Here is a 16743-nt window from a genome sequence, read left to right on the forward strand (position 1 = left end):
AAGTAATAAGATTTACTAACAGGGTGCAGCACTATATTTTTTTGCATTTATGTAAACAGCTAATTTGAACTAAGCAGCAACAAACAACTGTGATACGCAATGAGAACTGTCAAAGTAGGATTGTTTACAATTATGTTTATGTTTTTAATGTCATGAATAATTTGTGATTTTTTAAATTTGTAATACTTTATTTTTCTTTATTGTTTAGGTGAAGAGGTAGAACATTATGGTTATGGTAGATGTGTAATACCATAGTATACTGTCAATTTAAAGAAGCAAATTTTATCAATTTTTGTCCTCCCCCATTGCAAACGCAAAGCTTGAGTATAACTTCAATAAGCTATTTAAACTTATATGCCAACCCCGTACGAAGGACTGGTGCTCTGCTAGTTACTTATAGAGGAATGTATTATTGCTTTAGGTGAATTCAAAAATTTTTTATTTAAAATTACCATGTTATCCTTTTAGATAATAAGTAAACTGTTGTTTAATACGGTTGCTTGTTTATGGGTATATTTTGATATAACCTGTAAAATTTATTTATTTTATACTAAGCCATTAATATTTTACAAAAAAAAAAAAACACTTCATTAGGCCTACCCTCACTGTAGCAGAAATCCTAGGTACTCATTAAACCTAAAGGTTATTAAATATATTTTAATTAAATCAAATCAGGAAAATGGAAATTCACTTAGTATGCAGGTTTGCTATGGCGGGGCTATTGTATATTTTTATAATTTAGAGTTATGATTATGCATTAGTTTATCTTTAACAAATGGGTTCTCTATATATTTCTTTGTCTGTTACGTTGAAATTCAACTAAAAAATCAATGCTAACTTAAGTTACCTAGCTTTTAAAAAATATGTAAATATGTAAAAATTGGAAGAGGTTAATCTGATGGTTCTATTAGAACAGGTATAATATGTTATATCTGATATCTAATAGCAATTTTGTTTGTCTATCATCAAATAACTTTCTTTACCTTAGCATACAGTTTTTTCCATCCCATCCTTTGAAATTTTTTTATCACGTCTTCTCATAGACAATTATGTCTGCTACTACAATATCAAACGTGATGCTATGGAAGCTGCAATTCTATGTCGTCCATTAGTTTTAAATTAAACTCCTTTGACACTATTGTTTTAACACCATACAAATTTTATTCAGAATAATGTAATTAAAATTAAATAGTAAATAATAGTTATAAATCAGTACAGCATAGAGTTATATTTTTACAAAACGCATAAAGTATATTAACTGTTGTAGTCTCACTAATGGCCTGAGAAATGAGTTCACACGGATTGTTTTTAATTGTACCAGTTGATTGAAATATACAAATAAAGTGTACACCTAAACAGTTGAGCACTGTTTTAATTTTATCCTATTAAAACAAATAGTAAAGTTCTTTATAGGCGAATTATTGAACCCTATATGATTAATGTAGGCTAATCACCTTTGTAGGTCAATGCCTGATATTATTTTTGTTGGACTTTATGTACTAGTAATTAAATATATTATCAATTAACATACAAAAAAGGTTATAATCTTTACCATACAATATGGTAGAGCATCCCTTCCCGCTACAATTGGTGGCGGAGCCTCTTTTCGTCACATACTTTTGGCTATTCGGCCTCCTTGAACAATCATTTTGTGACGAAAACTGTCTATGATAGCTAGACGAAATAGTCTACAACTGAAATCCAATGATTTACAAAAATAAAGCTTACAATCCAGAGACATCTTGAGTCCACATTGATCAACATTGACATGTGTGAGATCCAGGACATCTTGCTCATCTACAAACTGGTCAATGGCTTTATCGACTGTCCCGAACTTCTCAAACTTCTGAACTGGGTAGATCTTCAAGATCCAGGGACCTCTTCTCTCGTGAGCACCTCAGCACATACTATCATCTCTACAGCCCATTGCCCAGAGCCCAACGTCTCATCAATGCTCTATCTGATGACATTGACCTTTTTAGTATGTCGCTTGCTTCCTTCAAGAAAAGTGTGGTGTCTTCGAAGTGGTGAAGTGATGATCTATCTGTGTTTTGTGCCTGCGCCTCTCTGTATACGCAAATTTCACAACTGCCCCATCTTGTTTTGTTAAACATCAAGGCAGATTTTTCGCATTTTTCTGTTATGTTTGGTTTTTGATTTGCTTGTTTTGGTCCATGCAATATTGTCGATTTGTTTTTGCACCCAAATTAGCTACCTATAAGAATTTTCTTGAATTAGAGTTTATTATTGAAACTTCTTTCTGTTGTTAACTTTTATTTGTTTTTGCTATTTATTGTTATTTGTTATATTGTTAATTATTGTTGTCAAATGTTATTGCTTGTTATACTGTTCTGAATTGTTTCTCATTTTGCATCTGTTATTTTTCTTCAAATTGTATCTAATCTAAATCTTCTTATGTATTGGCGTCAGCCGTTGGTCTTTAAATAAATAAATAAATAAATCCACATTACGTAAAATCAGAGAAATCACCGATACCTGGGAGAGAGTGGCCTACACTAATTATAACATCCCTTGCACCAAAGGTGTTAGAACACAGGGTGGGCGGAGTTACAAGTCGACTCCTCAATATGTATGGTAATTTGATTCCATAATACTACCACTGCCAACTGTGTAATAGATTTAATACAAGTTTGCCTCGGATGAACATACAATCAAATGTGGACTTTTGAATGAAGTACCAGGTTAAATGTAAGAGGAGCAAGTGATTTCTAATTGTGATATTTAATACAATTTTTCTCTCGCGTATTATTCTTGTTTTTTATTGCTTGTAAAAGTAGTTAAAACGGTTGTTCACAAATTTTTCAATTTCTTCAGCAATACTAAACCAAATAATAATAATGAAAATAAGTGGCATTTTCCCAGTGCTCATTACCATTACCATTACCAACTCCTATGTCGTTGCCCAACACTTGTTGGATAGACTGCGTCAAATAAAATTACAGTAATAAAACTAATAAAAAAATAACATTCTTATTTAACCAATATTTACAAAATAGAAAAACTAGTGATGGCGGTGCATATTATATATTCGAGAAGTACTCGCCAGACACTTCCTCAAAAGAGTACAGCGGCTCATTTGTGAGTTTGTAAAAAATCCGCATGGAGAAAGCTTTCATGTCTTCAGTGTGGGCCCGAGGCGGTAACATGTTGTAGAATCGCATGGCTGGGATGGGATGGGCTGCCAAGGATCTTGATAACCTGCATCGAGGAATGTCAAGTTTCTGTGCATGCCTGGTGTCATGATTATGGAGATCACCCCTCTGTTGATATTCACCTATGTTATTCCTGAGATTAATCAAGCCGTAATAAACATATTGGCTGAAGATGGTCATAACCTTAAGGTTGGCGAATAGGGGCTTACAGTGGTCTCTATAACCAGCGGCTGACAGCACTCTGACAGCCTTCTTCTGCAGACGAAGCACTTTTATACAGCCAGGAGCATGTCCCCAGAGCAGGATTCCATATCTGATATGGCTTTGAAATAGAACATGATATACATTTATCAAATATGTATCAGTGATGACCCCCCTAAGTTTCCACAGAAGAAAAACCACACGGGAGAGTTTAACACATACATGACTGATATGTTGTTCCCAGGTAAACTTAGGGTCTAGGCTAAAGCCAAGTCTCATCCAAGTTTCTTGTGTGAGCAAAGCCGATCGCATGAACACCAAATACTATGTGTGAGGTGAAGCCGAGGACGGGAACAATTTGAGCAGGTGTCGAAAAATTAGATTCGGTACAAGATATGAACGATACATTTTATCACAACGAAAAACACTTATATACAGAATAAAACCCCTTAGTAAAAAAAACTATTATATTTTATAACCACGAATAAATGAGTTATAAAATACCAAGGCCTTATTAAAAAATAAAAATTAAGTTCAAGTTTAATTTTATTGTACTGTAAAAATGTACCATAATAAGAAGACAGAAAATAGTATATTTCATCACTAGGGCGTAAAGTGACTGTTGAAGCGGAGGTCGGAAAATGAGCGAGGGTTGAAAAGCCATTTTTTGCCCGTGTGATGAACTATATGTTTCGTCATATTTCATGGTTAACTCACTAAGTCTAGACATAACTCCCACCCGATCACGTCGTGTCCCGTTACCGTTCTAGCATTACCCGTAGATTTTAACCATAAATATTAGTCTTTATGTTCGTGTACGTGTGCGTGTTTAATATATTCATTTATTATGAATTGACGACCTTCGAAAAGATGGCCCAACAATGACTCCTTTGTGAGTCGAAACCAGTTGCAATTTAGCACATCGCATAAATGCAGGTATTTACACCAACTATTTAGTATTTAAATGCTATCAGGAGGCTAAAATTTAATATAATGAAGTATAAAATTAACTGTAGGTCTATGAATTTCCATCTCAGACACACAATGAACTACACTTGATTAAAATTGTGAATTTCAAGCCAACGCAGAGTAATATCATAAATTCCTCTTTCTCTTACGCAACTTTACAAACCATAAACTCAAAATACTGCAACGAGGTGTTTGGCCCCCAAACAGCCGCTATGTCTGTTTTATTGTCACTGGGGCATTAAACAAGAATTTCAGTGATGTTGTCGTGAGATTGTTTTTGTGTGTTGTAAAAGAGAAATAATAGTTGTGTAACAAATAGTTTATCATTGTTAACATAAGTCTCGAGTAAACAATTTATTACATTATATAAAGCTTTCATAATGTAACTTGTCTTGTTTGGTGTAGGCCTAATTTAATAGTTATCAAACATATTTAAACCATACCAAGTACAGTATATTTACAGGGAATCCAGCTTCCACTAGGATAAATTTCAACAGATTATTCGGGAGGTCAAAACAAGCATAAAATGCAATACAACATGTGTCCTATCTCGAACAGTTTTCTGTCTGTCTGCCTGTATGTGTTAAAAAAATAAATGCATAACTTCGGTTTCACGGTTTAAGCTACAGTGTTGAAATTATGCGGAAATGTTTATCTAATCGACCGCTATTTTTGTGCAAAATATAAATAAAAGCTGTTGAACCGTAAAAAATGGCAGCTAATATAAAGATTTTATGCCAAACCCCATGAAAACGCGTAATTTTAAAACAAAATGGTAAAATACAATTTTGTGTCCAGCCGTGTTTTTGTAAAATTAACGGTTATTAAGGAATTTGGCTTCAAATATAAAAAAAGCTGCCATTTTTGAACAAATTATCAGTTTTCATTCAAATTATTGCACAGACTTAGCGGTTAAACGGATAAAAACTTTTGCAGAATCTCAAATCTGTAGCTCAAACCGTTAAGAAGCTATGAATGGTTTTGTAAAAAGCAAATTCAGAATGAAAACTCAAAGAAAACTGTTCGAGATAGGATGATACGTGTTGTATTGTATTATTTCCTTTTTTTTGACTTCTCAAATAATCTGGTGAAGTTTGTCTTACTGGAAGCTGGTCATCCAGTAATTAATACCTTTTATCAAGGGGTTGGTTGGCAGATAAAAATGTGACAAAATCGTTAAGATGAACCAATTTCCCCATTAATTTACATACCTAAAAGTAGCTATATGATCCATGAAAGTGTAACACATTTTAAACAAATGTTTTCGCTGTGGCAGGGGTTGCACAGAGAAATCCCAACTGTGTTTTTATAAACCGAGTTTCGGCTCTACTGTCAAATAACTAATCCGGCTTAATGCTACCTAGCTGTAAATTGATTGAGAACAAGCTAACAAAGGCTGTAAGGATTTTAAATATCGTAGGGCTAGTTTGTCGTAAAATGATGTTAAACCTACGATGATGGGGCATGCAGCAAATTGAAAAAAGTAAATTATTTATTGGAAAAAGTTTTATCACAGTAATCCATTTTGGAAATCGTTGCATTCAATTTGCAGACATTTCTTAACGATTAAAAAGTTATTTTTTAAAGTTTGAAATCGTACAAAAGTAATATATGAATCATGATAAACTTAGGCCCATGCATGTGTTGAGGATAAATTTCCCAGCACACCATCATAGAAAATACATTATCTTGATATTTTTCAGATAAATGTGAAAAGACAATTTTGGGAGAAATAAATAGTTGAAAAGTATAAACACAAATTTATTTAGAATTTAGAATACATTTTCCAAAGAATAAACTCTAATAATCCAAATCGTCTATGTAGAAATATAAACATAAATTATCTATTGTTTCAACATACTATTTACATGAATTACAAAATATTTGGCTAATAATATATTATCTTAAATATTTCAAAATGTACATACATACATAACGGAATCGTATGCTATGGTATTTACAAATTATGTACAAGCCCCAGCTTATTAAGCCTAAAGGATTTATTTTTACTGTATATTAAAATACAATTTAAATAAACAAGTTGCACAATGATTTAAAAGCACCTTAATAATTGTTCTAGTCCAACATTATGAAAATTATAAATCATAGAAAAATTTGATGTAAAAAGTAACTGCTTTGGTATGTAAACATGTGAACTCCTTATAATAATAGTTAATATGAAGAAAAAAATAAGGTTAACACACAGTTAGTTACACAACCTTAAAATATTTAACTATTTTTATAAATAATTAAAAATTTTTCACAATATTATGCTAGAATATTATGATCCTTTTCATTATTCGTTTCCTTTCTCAATTTATACCTATTTTGATAGGGACAATAAAATCAACCAATTATACAAATTTAAATATTCTTTACGTCTTAAAGAAAAAAAAAAAAATTAGTGAAATACACATATTATAAGTCGATATCATTCTATTTTAATTTCGATACTAAAATCAATGATTATGGCATAAATTTGTAATTAGCTATTAACAAATTATTGTATGCTACAAATTATAAAAAAAGTTATTAACAACATTAGTGACATTGTAAAACTAACCTGTAGCCAATATGCTGCTACTTAAATATAAAAAAAATGCATTAATAAGATAATAATTGTGAAGTTTCATGTAACACTACAATAAAGTACAAATAATATTTTTATTAGAAGTATTTTTTTTATTTTTTCATTTTATAAATAATGGTAAGTATTTTACTATTATAAAAACATTTTCTCACTAACAACTCTGTAAATTACACCTTTTTCTTAAAATCTAAAAGTTTGTGCTTAACGTTTCTGTATTTAATTATAAACATTTTTGTAAATCAGTAATTGTGACTTGAATACAATTATTTGCATGAAAATGGTTTCTATATGCTTTTAAATAAGTACAAAAAAGTTAAAACCATATTTGAAACTGGGCATTATTCGTAAATGATTTAATTTTAGTTCATTAAACATAAGTCTATATTTTTTCAATTTAAATATTCGTTTATTTATTCCATAATTATTGTTAGTAATTTTACTTGAAGTGAATAAAAAAAATCAATATAATTAAATAGTTAAAAAATTAGCCTTATCAAAATGTTTGTTCGTTTTGTAAATTGAAGCTGGAGTCGTTCTATTATCCATTTACAGTTACTCTTTATGGAATAAAAAACCTTTGTATTTATTACTTTTGTAAAAAAAGCCCACCTCCTTATCTTTATATAATCTTAACCAAAACTATGTAAACAGTTTTAAATATCTAATACGACAAACTGTTTCTTACGTTTGAATCCTCATCCATCCCTACAGTATCTTAACAACTCCGATAAAACTTATTATCCAACTTATCAACCAACAACCTCTTTTTACGGATAGAACACTACTATCCTTCTCCTACCTTCCTTTTGCAGGCTGGACTAAAAGTCATGAAGCCTAGCGATTTAAGTGTACATTGTTTATAATAGTTTGCAGTCCAAGGTTTCACTTAACATGACGTTCCGCAGTGTATTGGTGAAGGATTATCTGTGTTGGTGGAAGGGAATTGGGAGGGGAAGGGACGATTGCAGGGAAAAGGGGCTAAAGTGTATCCTCAGTATGAAGGCCGAGTATGACCAACTAAGGATGATCAACACGAGGATGTTCCACGAGCTGTTGGACAAACCTGCAGACCCGGTCTGCATGGCTGCCGGCCGCTCACCTGCACAGACAAAACAATGTGTTGAATATTGTCTTTAGAAGAGAAAAATCCATTATTAACAACCATGAACATTGTTTACTATTTTTCCCCTGATAAAGGAGTATTGGGTGCATATTTGGCTTTCAAACCGATGTAACTTTATCGTAACTTTGTCGTACACAATGTTTTTGTTTGAAGCTGCAAGATGTGTTCTGACCATATCGATGGTTCTGACTAAGATGGGGTTTTTCTTTAGTCGGGATAATTTTTTAAAATCTCTATGATCATGGACACCTGGTTCAGTTTTGAAACATCACAAACCTAGGTATCCTTAAATAAGAAATAAACTCAGCAATCTTTTCTTGAGCTTGAAGAACAATAGATAGTAATTATTTAGCTTATCTTCCACATGTAGCTAAAATCATTCTGACACTTCAGTTAGTGTACAATTTAGTCAAAAGGTCTTGAGAAAGAAAGAGTTGGTTTCCTGGTATTTTATATTTTGAGTTATTGTGCATATTGTTAATTGTGAAGCTTATTGTGTAACTTGTTGGGACGTTTAGTACAGTTTTAATATTAGCGATGCTCCGCCAATTATGAATCGCGTTCTGTTATTAGGTTTCTGTAAGAAGAGGGTAATTTCTGTTTACTGTTTTCAGTTTACTTATGTGTATGCAGCAACGCGTTTTGACATAGGGAATGTGAATAAGTGGCTTAAGGGGTTTCTAGCAGCAAATAAATATTTGCCCAACGGAGTCGACAGAGGGTGTTCATAAGGTTCTTATTGAGACTGTGAGAAAATCTAAAACCAAAAGAGACCTTGCTTGTAGAACGGCGTGCTTCAGCTTTCCAGGCCGTTGTCCCTGATAGTCATAGGAGACCTAATTAGCTCAATGACTCTTGTTCAGTCACACCACGATCCGCATGCAAAATTCCCCTACTTTTGGTCACTACTTAAGATGAGTCGGCCTGGACCGTAAAAACACGCAACACAATATGTTTAAGACCCCCATTAAACTCCATCAACCCTTTTTTTACGTTCAAGCATTTTACTTCATTCGTGTCGATTAACTGGCGATGGTCTGGAATAGGAAGTAACGACTGGGGCCAAATACAGTAAATCTAGTCCTAGTCAATCTACTTGGCGGAAGCGTCAAATTTCTATTACAATGTTTTCGATTGCTATGAATAATTTTACCATAAGGGATGTGGAGTAGGCTTGAACAGTAAGTATGAAAAGGGACATTGGTCTTGGATTTGAACTAGATCACTTGGCTACAAAGAGTTTGAAATATTAATTTTTACAGAAAACCCTCAGTAGAATCGTTTTATTTTTAATGCTTTTATATTTTAGCATAACAAAAATAGTTCAAATGAGGTTTTTTTACTAAAAGTTGAACGGTATTCCTTAGCTATAAACGAACAGGAGTTAGAAAGATCCATACAAACTATGTAGGTTCCACTTATTTGGTTTGTTTTTACCAAAACGATTTTGACGTTATTGTAATGTAATGGTGTAACCCCCTGATATTGTAACTATCTAATGTTGACCTTTAGTTTGATACATTCATAAGTATGCATTGTTGATGACAAATAAATGTCTTAATTCACCCAATGCCATTTGTAAGGATTCGTAATAATGGTCTTCGTGAAAGAATCACGTTGACTATTCATTATTAACAAATGTTGAAGTTTACCGTTGAGCACGTGCACTCTGACACTGGCCACGTCAGCATTGCTAGGACTGCAGGAGTATTTGCCGCTGTCTGTCAGCTCAGCGTGTTGAATCAGCAGGTAGCTTGTGGTGACGTCACCCTTCTCAGTGATGACGCTGACACCGCCGCGGTTAGAGTCGTAGCTAATCACCTGCAAGTTTCAAAACGTCTCTTTAGGTTACTTACAATTTAGCTTGAAGTACAACAAATGCCTGCCTGAACTTGAAATACTATATTTTAGGTGAGATTTCGGTTGGTTTGTAATAAGGTTAAGTTACTGTTTCGCAGGGAAGGATGATTTGTCGTAAAATATTTTAATTGTCTATATGTTCTAATTAGTAAATAAATTTTGTTTCGAATAATTTAATTGTTTTTAAATGCCAGCTCTTATTATTTATGATTTTCTACATCACATAATATTTAAGATCATAATATACAAGACTACAAGATCGCGCCACTCATCCTACACTCATATTTGGGTTAAAATACGCACATAGTTGCGTCCTCATCTTAAATAATTGATTAATTGACACAACAATCTATCTATTTATATTATTAAATTTATTACATTCCTATTTGTGTAAACGTTTAAGGCCTTTTATCAAATACAAATAAAGACATATAGCATATCAAAATGAAGCTTAGAGTGTGTATGGACGAATACGACGAGTGTGTATGGGTATGGACGAATTTCTTAAGGGCTCTGCCCCACAGGCCTATTTCCAAAATGCTGCACCTGACATGCTTCCAAAGTTTTTAATGATTTAGTTTAATTTATTTAATAAAACAGCTGGTCAATGCAACCAAGGCCACGATTATTTAGTGTGACCTTGATTAAGATGGTGTTTGTTTATATACTCGAAAAATATGTTTGTGATACTTTATTTAGATTGAGGAAATATATGGGGTTTTTTAGTGAGAGGGTTATCTTTGGTTAAAGAAAGGTAGTACAAGTTTTTTAGAGTATTGCTCACAGTTTACTTTGTAATTTATTTAGTAAGCTACATGTAAAGAGGCTTGACTTAAATTAAAGAATTATGGTAAAACTAATCGTTAATGAAGCATCAATATAAAGTAATTAATGTTATTGCTACACTGAGGTATGAAGTCATATTCTTTTGGATCTATTGCTATCAAAATTAGTGGTTTCAAAGTAAGTAGGTTTAAATCAGTGTATCTTTTCAAATTAAATCATAGAGTTGCTGTATTTTCAAACACATGTCAGCACTACCTATACTCTGTAATGGCTGCCTAGGAAGTTTAAACCCCTTATCTAAATATAGAGGAAAGAATTTCAATTCACTAGGTATTAAAATTGAGTGTTTATTCTCAAATGAATACTGTAATATATTTGTAGCTATTTTATACAGCAGATCGAAAGAATGACATTATTCTTTTCCACGTTTTGTTCCCGCTGTGAAGCACTTATATCAGCTCGTCTTCTATTAAGTATATATATATCTATTTTTTTACTTTAGTACTAAATACATTTGTTAAAACAATTTGTTTTTATGAAATTATTTATTATTTGTTTGAAATGAGGTGGTTTGAAACTGCAAACGAAACCGAAGTTATTTTTGAAGGGTTTAGAATTAATTTACATGATACGAGAAATCTTTGGTAATTTTTAGATGCAATGATACTCTAAATTATTGGTTATTGTTCACCTTTATAATATTTGTTTGTAGGCCATGTTTAAGCTTGGTTGAAGGCAGGGCAAGGGTTGAAACGTTCTGTCTTAGCAACGCCCTCAGGCAGATATTGAGTCGAGCACTGAGTGGCAGCATTATACAGAAATCACGGTGCTTCTGTCATTCAAACAGATGCTCCTGTCTTGTGTACTTTAAATCTTCAGTACCTTTGAATCGTGGACAATTATTGGCGACTCAACCACTACTTAATTATATTAAACCAACAACACACTCTGTTGTAACCCCGTGTATGTGATGTAAGATGAGTATTAATGCAGAGTGAGGTTTTTTACGCTATTGCATGTTTTTTTCTAGCATTGTACGATATAAACCTTGGTTTTGTTATAATCTAACGTCAATCTTTTATTATGTAGGATTACAATTGTTAGTCGAATGACAAAAATGACGTACACACACAGAATCACTCCGCTGGGACCAATCTAGCAAGCTTGAGGTTTGAAAGTAGATCAGGCCCTTCTACGTAAACTATATGAACCTCTAACGGAAATTACATATTAAAAAATACAATGCACACAAATAAGAATCCCTGATAAAATCTGCTGAAAACAATGACAGAGTTGGGTTTGTCATATAACCCTGCATATTGAGATGATGATTATCCGCAAAACAGACATATTATACACACATGAATGTATAAAATATGACATACTGACTTATTTATCCCCTCTCTTAAAGGACTATTGTTTTTTATAACATATCCATTTGTCTGCTAAGAGTTTTAGAGCTTGATGTTTTATGAGCAAGTGGGATCGTAATGTTAATTTGTTATCTACATTATTCTTTGCACCATCTACATTTCCAGCATATAAGACTACTTCGTCAGGGAAACATTTTATACATTATACATTTGTGAAATATCAACATAGTCTATGTAAATGCGCGATAGATGTGTGTTTATAATATAATATTTACTTTAACGAAAACCAGTTAGTTTTATTGTTTTGCTATAACAAAATTTATTGAATTCTCTTTTACTATTCCTTGTCTAAAGTTTATATTTTTGAATTTAAATAATGCATAAACAAGTGACTATTGACATAGTACCTAGTGTATAGAGGCTGTGTAGCGAACCGCATCATAATAGACCATAGATCATAGACTGGAGAACCATCAATGTGTAAAGACCATTAGAAGGTCTATTGTTCCAACCTATTGATTGTACAATCAATATAGACCTCCCTGAGAGTGCCAATAATGAAAATTCCAAAGATTTTCTAACTTTCAAACCCAACTGCCTTTTTTCAGGATTTGACCGGTTAACTTTAAGTTGGCAGGCAAGTGCTGTAGACACTCATCTTAGGCACTCACCTTACCACCTTTTCACAACTTTATGAGTTTTCCTACAGTTTTTATATATTTTTTTTTGCACTTTGATCAGCTTGATGTAGGTAGCTTCGATTATTTTGTAGTTTATTGTAGTTACTCATTGTCCTAGCATACCCACCTCGTCATGGTGATACCAGAAGATGTACGCTGGAGGCTCAGGACTGTACCTGATGGTACATGTAAGGTTGATGGTGCTGCCTTTGTCCACATGGAGGTCTGGCCCTCCCAAAATGGCGGCCGTCGGGACTGCAAAACCCCAGGTAAATATTAGATGTAAGTTAGAATAATAAAATATATTTTGAGGTTCTTTTGTCTAGGATATAACGTAAAAGACTTGGTAAAATAAAACCAATTGCACGGAGTTAGATTGAGAGGTCAGATATTGACAATAGTCTAGCTGGTTATCCGAACTATTTAAGCACAAATATTGAAAAGTTCATCTATACAAGATGAACTAATTAAACGTTTAATACTATGCCTGGCATTTCCATGAGCTTATCTGGTTGTATAAGATACATTATGTCTTAAAATCTACTTTATGGCTATTTTAATTTTTCAGTTATAAACAAAATTTGAAAAATTGTCAGACTGAGGTGATATCCAAGTACATATTTTCAAGCAGTGTTATTAATTTTCTGGATATTATTCTGAAACTTATAACATCACCAAGTATCTCAGAGACAAGATTAGGGTTAGGAACCACTTTATCACATAGAGGACATGTTCCTGTATCAAAAACACAGGTTTGCCAATCGAAATTTCCAAAAACAAAATTGCGCTACTAAGTAATGAAAATCATGTTTTGTGTTGCCAAGCGGCAACACTAGGTCATTAAGGGTAAATAGGCTAGTCAAATTAAGGAAAAACGTCAAACTAATTGTAAAAGAAACAAAGTAATGTTTTTTATATACGGAATGGTGTCCCGAACAACATATCAAAAGTCTACCAAAATCCACGCAGGGGAAGTCCGCCATATTGGCCGCCATCTTTGATTTTTCAAAAAATCTGAGACTTATGAGTATTATGGCTCTTGAACGACCAAATATCAACCGAATAAGGCAAGCAAAGTGTCTATTTAATATAGAATTAAACCAGCTTTTTGATTATGTATAACATGTAGACATTTGGCAAAGCCAAAATTTAGCAAATTCAAAAAAGCCTTCGAAATAAACGGATTTTTTTTATATTTTTTCTCTTTAGTCCCCTAAAACTAAATAATTACTCAACTTAACAATTGATCAAATCAATAATATTTTTAAAACATTCTAAGAGGTTTTTAATAATATATATATATATATATATATATATATATACAAATATATCATCAAAATTGCTTTGGCCAAACTTCAGTGAACCGGCTTTTTCATACTATGAACACTCAGCTCTTTGCTGTTTAAAGGTAGTCATGAATAATGGTTGTTAGAACTAAAGAGCTAATATGTAAGTTTACTAAAACACATAACATAGTTTAACAAATTGACAAAAATAAATATTAACACGCGTTTTTTTAAGTCGAAGCTGTTTATATGAGTAAATAAAAAAAATACCGGCACTTATAACCCAGTGACCTTGTTATAAAAAGCAAGGTCTACCTTGCATGAAATGGGGTAGTAGGTTTCTTTTTTATGTTGTTTGTAATAGTACCTAGATGCCAAATCCAAATTTTCGACCTCGGCGACCTTCCGCATCACCTCCAAAAAGCTTAAAAATCGGCGGAATTTCGCACTATTTTTACGTTTGTGTGATTTTGACCCTGAAGCATTACTTTTGCATAGAGAACAACCGTAATCATTTTTAGGTACATTAAATTACCTATCTTTTAAGACCAAAATGGTTATTACAGGCCTAATAGTTTTCAAGATATGACTCAGCGAACAATGGCCAAAACTATAAAATTTTGAACTTTTTTAAAGTTTGGCTAAAGTTAACCCTAAAGCATAACTTTCTCATATTTTTTCATTAAATCAGCCATAATTACTTTAAAACAACATAAAATTACTCACAATATAAGACCAAAATGGTGATTATATGCCTAACACATTGAGATCTTCCATAAATGTTTGTATTTACCTGAATCTTAATTCAAGCTATTCAATTTGGTGAAATCTTATAAAAAAACCATACTAAGAATATAAACATTTTTATTTCATTTCAACAATAGATTATAAGTTTTTTAATGGAAGAAATCTATTGTAATTAAAATGTTCATACTATCAAGAGGAATTGATAGAAAGAATGAAGAGGCAACAGTGAAAACAGGTTTTAACTTTGCTGCCGTTCTGCCATGCTACATATTACTTCTTTCATGCTAAGTTTTTGCATCGGTACATGCAGGATATGTTGAAATTAGGAAACAAGATGAATTTCAATAAACACCAGCTATTTACCACCAACGGGTCCTTCACCATTGTGCGTTCTGAAAAGTTCTAGACGGATGATTGGACGGAAATGACTATAGAGCAGGTGCTCATTTGCTTAATGAAAAGCTATGTAGGTTTGAGTCGGAACCGTGGTATAACTGACACCGTGCTCACCCGATGGACATTAGGAATGATATAATTTATCTGTAGAATATAAGTGCTGAGGTTGAGGAGTAGGCCTACTGCAATGTTAAGGCACATACAACTGAGTAGCATTTAGAAATGAGACCCTCACGAGTCACTAGAATTGAAGCGAATATAGAGAAGCTGTGTGACTGGTTACTTCGTCACGTCACCCTCCATTCCCTAAAACTGGCGTTATAATGTTCTTAAGCAGTGGAATTGTTGGAGGGAAACTGTCAATGGCTAGAGATATTGACAAGGAAGCGATGTTAAGAGTTTTATGAGAAAAATATGAATAAGTCAGATACAAAAGAAAGAATAATAGAGTAGTATATCTTTCTTCTGAAGTTAATACTGTGACTGATGGCAATATAAAGGTGACTTGGCCCCCTCACATTGTTTCACAGGTCATGTGTCCTGAAGCAGTCGGATGAAGATTTAAAGCACATCTTCACACATAGATTTTCACCATTGCCCTTGTCTCAATTGATTGAAAAACTAAATTATAGTGCACACATCCAAACGTCTCAAGTTAGTCATACAAGTCAATCTTCAACTGATACCCCCACAAGACGAGTTCATGTCCAAAGGTACAAGGATCACCTAATCACAGACTCCATCGCCCTCGTGTTCTCCAACCTGCTCACGCGACAATACAAAATACAATAAATACCGTTCTACACAGGCCTGTGTTCTATCCACGAGAACCATTTATAGTTACAATGTGCGTGTGTGTTTATGTAGATAGATACGATGGATTTGTTTCCATTTTACGAGTAACAGTTTTTTTATAAAACAATCTAATGTTGAAATGAAATAAATTTGTTTATTTCTTATTATGGTTCTTTTACAAAATTTGACCAAATTGAATAGCTTGAAACTTAAAATACAATCATTTATGGAAGATTTTAGGAACCTTGAAGAGGCATATCTCTCAATGTGTTAGGCCTATTAATAATCACCATTTTATTCTTAAATTTTGAGTAATTTAATGTAGTTTTAATGTAATTATGGTTGTTTTAATGAAAAATATTAAAATTATGCTTTGGGTTAACGTAGCCCAACTTTAAACAAGTTCAAAATTTGATAATTTTAGCCGTTGTTTGCTGGGTCATATCTTGAAAACTATTAGGCCTGTGATAACCATTTTGGTCTTAAAAGATAGGTAATTTACTTACTTACTTGATACTTGGTGATCTCCCACTGGTAGCGCAGCTGCGCCGTGGTCGTCAGTTTTTTTTGGCCTATTTTTCTTTTAGATATTCTTCAACAGAATAATATGGCCTCTTCAATAGATATTCTTTAAATTTCCTCTTGAATTCATCTTGATCTTCAATGCTTTTTATATTTAGAGGGATCAAGTTGTAGATTAAGCTTGATAAAAACTTTGGTCCGTCCTTTACTAAACTTGAGTTGACTTGATTTAGATGAATGTT

At 32.8% G+C, this 16743-nt stretch overlaps 1 protein-coding gene across 1 annotated transcript in view; it reads right to left on the reverse strand.

The window, feature by feature from the left end:
* Positions 1 to 7779: 7779 nt before the first annotated feature.
* LOC128996434 (protein sidekick-like) overlaps positions 7780 to 16743 on the reverse strand; it is a 213236-nt gene continuing 204272 nt past the window's right edge. Inside the window, exons 4-6 of the mRNA XM_054421761.1 lie at positions 12883 to 13010; positions 9709 to 9877; positions 7780 to 8032 (exon numbers count right to left, since the gene is read on the reverse strand). Of these exons, the coding sequence (XP_054277736.1) occupies positions 7854 to 8032; positions 9709 to 9877; positions 12883 to 13010 (476 nt within the window). The 3' untranslated portion in view covers positions 7780 to 7853. The remainder of the gene's footprint in view (positions 8033 to 9708; positions 9878 to 12882; positions 13011 to 16743) is intronic.

This window comes from Macrosteles quadrilineatus, unplaced genomic scaffold, assembly GCF_028750875.1.
Source record: "Macrosteles quadrilineatus isolate MER2022 unplaced genomic scaffold, UCM_ALF_1.0 Scaffold_6__1_contigs__length_79288215, whole genome shotgun sequence".
Taxonomy (NCBI): Eukaryota; Metazoa; Arthropoda; class Insecta; order Hemiptera; family Cicadellidae; genus Macrosteles; species Macrosteles quadrilineatus.